Source organism: Daucus carota, chromosome 8 (assembly GCF_001625215.2).
Source record: "Daucus carota subsp. sativus chromosome 8, DH1 v3.0, whole genome shotgun sequence".
Lineage (NCBI taxonomy): Eukaryota > Viridiplantae > Streptophyta > Magnoliopsida > Apiales > Apiaceae > Daucus > Daucus carota.
In genome coordinates, this window is record NC_030388.2 from 27559138 (window position 1) to 27565463 (window position 6326).

General features: G+C 33.7%; 1 protein-coding gene across 2 annotated transcripts; it reads right to left on the reverse strand.

Annotated features, from left to right (window-relative positions):
- Positions 1-206: 206 nt before the first annotated feature.
- LOC108197089 (bifunctional 3-dehydroquinate dehydratase/shikimate dehydrogenase, chloroplastic) lies at positions 207-5915 on the reverse strand. 2 transcript variants are annotated; one of them, XM_017364581.2, is made up of 12 exons: positions 5787-5915; positions 5271-5503; positions 4214-4319; positions 3463-3681; positions 2377-2723; positions 2054-2117; positions 1821-1926; positions 1593-1736; positions 1264-1412; positions 844-1006; positions 691-736; positions 207-515 (listed from the first exon to the last, which is right to left on the reverse strand). In XM_017364581.2, exons 1-11 carry the CDS (start codon positions 5793-5795, stop codon positions 696-698), a joined length of 1581 nt encoding a protein of 526 aa, XP_017220070.1. In that variant the 5' UTR covers positions 5796-5915; the 3' UTR covers positions 207-515; positions 691-695. The 2 variants fall into 2 exon arrangements, with proteins under 2 accessions (XP_017220070.1, XP_017220069.1); XM_017364580.2 differs by having other exon boundaries at positions 3454-3681.
- Positions 5916-6326: the final 411 nt, after the last annotated feature.

The following is a 6326-nucleotide window of genomic DNA, read 5'->3' on the forward strand; positions in this document are numbered from 1 at the left end:
TAAAGCTACATCTCTGTCTAAATTTGCATATGCAATTTTACTTGAGAATTAACATCATTGCCATTGGCCTCTACACATAACGGCAAATAGTAGCCATGCCAGATTCTTGGCAAATTAAAGATATCTCAGAGCCTCTAGCACCAGTAAGAAGTAAAAGAATAAAAACTGAATCCGAAAATTAGAACAAAGGAGCAACACAAAAACCAAAAACCAAAAACACCAATACGATGGTTGGATTATGTGCCCAAACCTATGATACAATTTAAGACATTGTACACTATGATCAGATCAATACATAGCTTCCACTACTAAGTAGTAGATGTATAACTACACTTGGTTGTGGTCAAAAGAATGATTATCAAAACTAGAGGCTGAATTATCGATAACAGAAGTTTACAACCGGTTTCTCTATGCTTATCATGGGATGAAGGGCTCACTTTGGAGTGCATTTACGGGACAAAACGAACCAAACTTGTGCTTCCACATGGGGCAATAGAACTACTATACTCTGTATTCTGCATAAATACATTGAACTTTTAACAGACCACCCTAGGATCAAAAGTAATACTTACTGAAGACATGACTAGCAAAATAACTTTGTAATAAGATAATTGCCAGATAAGTGCGTGTAGCCAGTAAAAAATATCATAATCAAATTGGATGAAGCCAAAAGGGTTCGGCCAAACAAACCTGTATCAGTAATTCGACATGATCTTGTTAAATAGTTCCTTAGGTGCTGTGAATGAGGATTACATTATACCATGGAAAGAAACACTGGTTAGGCCACTAATATAGTAAAAATGCTAATATTGGAATGGAACCGTATGAGTTTGTTTGACTTACCAGGTAGCCCAGTAAACCTCTCATACTGCTCATATGCCTGTCCAACGAACATTTCCACCCCAGTAACAATTTTTGCTCCACATTCATCTGCTTCACGTAATAATCTGGTGATCTTAGGGGTGTAGATAGCATCGAATACTAGTTCATATGATTTCAGGGCTTCCTGCAGAATCACAGATCTAGTTAAATTCACGTCTACTATTATAAAAAACTGACATGATTTTAGTACATGAATATCAAGGTATCCAGCATTGAACTGGTCAATGTTCGACTTTTTACAGAATCAATAAAGATGAAGAAACAACTAGTCATGCTATGTTAGTAGGTGTTTTTCATACGAAAAATGATTTTAAAAAGTTCATTACAATTTTTGAGTATGCACAATTTTGAGATTTCAAGGAAACTGAAAGTAAAGCAAACCTTAGAAATAGGTGTTTCATCAATTTTTGGTTGCATCCCAATAGAAGTAGTGTTGGCAAGAATCATATGACTCTCTGGCCGGAAATTATCTAGTTCAGAAATAGATAAAGCATGCCCTCCAATTGTATCAGCAAGTTCTTTAGCTCGTTCTTGCAAAAGAAATTGAGGGAAACTCAGAATACTAATTCTTAAAAAAAAAATATCATATCATCATACAAATAAGTTGACTGGGATTTCAAGTAACAGAAGACCAGAGTTACATATTGATTTACTTGTAAAATCTTTAATTTATTGATACAATGTGAAAGTCAGAGAGCTGAGAATCTAACCATAAGTGCGATTTGCAATCACGACCCTGGCTCCCTTTTCTTTAGCCCCATAGGCAAGTGCCTTGCCAGCACCACCAGCACCGATGACAACAAAAAGTTTTCCAGACAAGGGTGACCCAGCCGCACTATTTATATGGTCTGAACCTGAGAAAATTTTGAGTAGAGTCCAGGGATTAAGTATTTAATTCAAAGTGAAAAAATCTTGTGCAGCTTGAGAAGTTAATAAACCTCGGAGGCCATCCTCGATAGCAGAGATAGCACCAACATAGTCTGTATTGCAGCCGAATAACTTCCCATTGCTTCTCCTGATGATGCAATTTACAGCTCCTATCGACTGTGACATAAAAACAAGCAACAAATTTACATCTCTACACTGGAAAAGGAGAAAACATCCAGTAGTACACAGAATTTATAAAGATATTAGTTTCATCCTATGGCCAAGCAATTCATTAATATATTACCTCTGCAACTGAATCAACCTCGTCACAGCATTTTAGTGCAGACTCCTTGTGAGGAATTGTACAACTGAGAAAAATTAGTTTTAAATCAATCAATTAATAGATTAATTTAAAAGTAGGCACACTTCTGTCAAAAAAAAAAAAAAAGTAGGCACACCAACAAATAATTATTAAAGAGAGGCATGAATATGATCACTGTACTGAAAATGAACACTCACGAAAATTTAACCACCAGGAAACATTAGAGATAAAAACAACCAAATCAACTTTTAAGACCTGAATTATGAAGGATGAATGCCCAGGAAAAATCAATACTTTAGACTAACCTGAAGCCAGAAAAATCTGTAGATGAATACGTCCGGAAAAAATTGGCTATGTCATCCACCAACAAATGCACATAAATTCCGTTGAAACCAATTTCTCTGAATGCTTCATTATATAATATTGGTGATTTGCTGTGGCCAACAGGTTTCCCAATAATACCAAATATTTTTGTATCAGGCCCAATTTGTCTGAAATTGTACAGATTCAGTAAATCTGCAATTGTTGGCTGTCCTGGTGCAGATATTATTCCGGAATCAAGGGCACCAAAAGTTAAATATCCACCAAACTTTGGGCAAAGTATCCTTGACATCAATCCCCTCTCACCCATAACCATTGCAATTATTGGAGCCTGAAAACAATAATGTCTCCCAGTAACTACAAAATACATAAACTATATAGTGAAATGATACGGGAATCACAAAGTATTAAATCGAAACATTTACACAAAAAAAATATACAGAACATTAAGGAGGTTGAAAGTAATAAAATAATTTTCTTTCATAACACAAGAAAAGAGAAGTATGAAGGTCATTAAGCATCAATCACACTAACATGTTCAGAGGGCTTTGCTATATATATACTTGTTAGTAGTCTAAGAAGACGAAAGGATATCCTTTCTTAGGAAGATTATATAAAATCTCTTTAAAACATTTGTTGGCGAATATAAACACCCTGGAGCTTATTCTTACTTCAAGAAATAAAACTCACTGTACTGAATGATTTCAATCTTGTCAGTCCAGCATATGCAATATAAAATAGCTACTATCAAACTACCTTAAACCATGGTATATTCTCTGTATTAGCTTGCAAACATTACATGTTTGTTTAATAAGTCAGCTACATGAAAAAAAATACTGGTGTAATGGTGTTCAATTATTACATGGAGACGTGTTAAAAAGAAGTCTCCTTGACGGATATGTCATAAAATTGTATCAAGTTTAAACATAATCTACAGTATGTCCTCAAGAATACTATAAGGTTCTGATATAAACATGTAGATATAAATATATAATTAATAAAGTCAGAGTAACAGAATAATTTGTATTTTTATCCCAAGAAAAACTGGGCACTCGACTTACGCCGCTTACTTGAGAATGAACAGTTATCTGAAAAACACGTGCCACATCAGTAATATCCAAGGCAGTAGTTGCAATTTTCACGATGTCAGCACCACTTGCTTGTATAGCAGCGACAAGGTTGCCAAGATCTTCGATGGATGGAGTATACTGATAGTTGTGAGAGGAAACAATGAGTTTACACTTTGCAGGCTTCTTTCCACGCATTGAATTGTTGAATTCCTCAACAGCCTTCAGGTCAACAATAGTAAAATGATAAGTCTAACCTTCCAGAATTTCAGATGCACGAAGTTAAGGAAAATTCATACAGTAATGGGACTCTATAAAAGTCATTCTTACAGATACTAGCATACTGCTAGCTATGGTTTTTAAAATCATATACCATCCAAAATGATAGAAGTCGATACACTCCAGATCAATATCCTGTATAAGACCATAATCATGATACAAGTTGCACATTTTGAATATAAAAGGTAAAGAACAGCATGCATATGCTACTTATCCAGAAATTACCAGCTTGGCAGGCTGTCAAATAGTAAAAAAAATTAGCGAGACCTATTTGTAATAATTATATATGAAATTTTTTGCGATTTTAAACTCTTGTTTATTTCTTTATGCTCATCAATCTTCCACCAGAACTGAGTTTATTAACTTTTACTCTTAAAGTAATCAGATACCATGATTACATATACTCCATTGATTGCTTTGCAGTGAGAGGAGTGCTAGGATTCAAACATCATAAATGTATCAAAAAGAAAGCAACCTTTAGTTCAACATCAATGTAATCTGCTCCTGATTCCATGACATAATGAAGCACATCCAGCCGACTTTTCTCATCACCATCATATTGACCACCTTCCCATGTAGGTCTATTAAGACAAACATTTAAGAAGCTCGTAGTTAGATTGAAGTCAGAAATGCCTTTTGATACAATCTAACTGGTGTACCATGAATAAGTGCTCAGACCAAATAACAAAATAAAATATAAAGATAAATGACAAATGACAAATCAACTAACGAAATAACATACAAGGAAGTTTATACATAAAAGATACATAACGAAACCTTGTGAATGATGATCTAATAAAAAAGAAGAAGCAAGTTGATGTCCCTGTTTTTGGGTTATTATAAAGTTAATAGTGAGCTACAATAAGTGAAATTTTTGTTCGACCAAAAATTAAGTAAAGAGGGTGATTGTTAACAAGCAAAAAAGCAGTATGCTTGGATTGAGTTTTGCAAGATAGGTACCACAATATTATTCTACAACCATAATATGCACCTCGCTGACAATGTCAGACCGTAAACAAATGTTTTACTACTACAAAAACTTAATTAGAGGTGAACTAGCATATCAGTCATTGTGACCCCTTAATTTTACACAGAAACAGAATACATGACAATTCGAGAAGATTGGGAAATACTAGAATGCTATCAAGCTTGGCTGATAAGCATGGACTTCTATTTGTATACATTATCTAGGTTGTGTTAAGGATCTCAATGTAACCATATGTTTTATGTTTCGGGAGCAACCAAGCCTATGCTCAAACTGCATTCACAAAAACTGGCAATAATGTTGCTATGTCATCTTAGTGTTTTAGTATTTTCTATTCACCTCAACGACATTTCCTCCTAAAACTAAAACATAATACTAGTACTTCGAAAACTAATTCCATGTAAAAAAACCCGAACAACATTCTTGACAAGCAAAACACTTTTTACATCAATTCAACCTCCTACATATATCCAATGTATCCCAAACACAACATTCATCAAAGACTAACAAAAAACGCACAAATGTAAGTAACCATTCGATGACAAACCTATAAGTAAAAAGGGTGGGCAGAGGGCATTGCTTGATCAAGGACTGAACATCCTCCACAGGATTAAAATTCTTCAAACTATCTAATCGAATCTCGACAAGATCAGCACCACTTGACTTAGCCCTATTCATCTGAACCACTATCTCTTCAACAGAATCAGCCATCAATGGTGCACAAATTAAGGTCGAATTCTTCCTAATTCCCTGACTTTCCATCTCTACAGCTTCAACAGTCTGATAAATAAAATCAAGAATCAAGAAAATGGGTAAAAATCAAAACTTTAAGCTTGTATCAACAAGGGTATTGAAATGCAAGAAAAGGGCATCAAATTAAGGTGAAGACAAATGAACAAATGGGGAATTTGAGCAGAAAAAGTTGGTGAAAAACTACTATTCAGTTCGTTAGGGTAGGTGGGTATTTGAAAATTTACAATATACTTATTAGCAAAGAAAAACATATAATTAGACCCATTAAGATATAGTGGGAATGAATTACTAGTATAATAAAAGAGCTTACCAGCTCCATGGGGATTGACTAGTGCAACCAAACTTTTGTTCTTGTTTCTCTGCTGAGTTTCCGCACGCCAACGTTGTTGGTGAGAGAGATATACACACATATATTTATGCGAGGTGGGCCCGCCTGTTACTTTTAAGTTGGGTTTATATTTCAGTGTCAAATGAGATATACCGTATTCATCAAAAAAGAAAGACAGATACCATATTAACATATTCATTCTTCGAGAAAAACTGAATTTTTAAATCATATATAAATATAAAGTTGAGTCTTTAGTGGTAGTATTTTTCATATTGGATAAAAATTTCACTCATTCACCTTATAATTTTTCCTAATAGTATGCTGCCAAAAATTTTATAAAAATTTATCAATCCGATCGTGTATAAAATAAATTTAATTTAATAAATATTTTATTCTCACACAATTTTTCGAAATATTATTTTTATATATTTAAATTTTATAATTTGAATTATGTTATTCATAGTCTTGAAAACATTATATGAGAAATATAAATTATATTTTTATATAATAAAAGACATTCTT

What these genes read in the sequence shown, in the direction of transcription:
- LOC108197089 (XM_017364580.2), bottom strand. An exon ending in TTCATTCTCAAGTAAGCGGC is followed by an intron (nt 2,724 to 3,453) that starts GTAAGTCGAGTG and finishes TATTGTTTTCAG; the next exon opens with GCTCCAATAATTGCAATGGT. An exon ending in GAGGTTTACTGGGCTACCTG is followed by an intron (nt 737 to 843) that starts GTAAGTCAAACA and finishes CCTCATTCACAG; the next exon opens with CACCTAAGGAACTATTTAAC.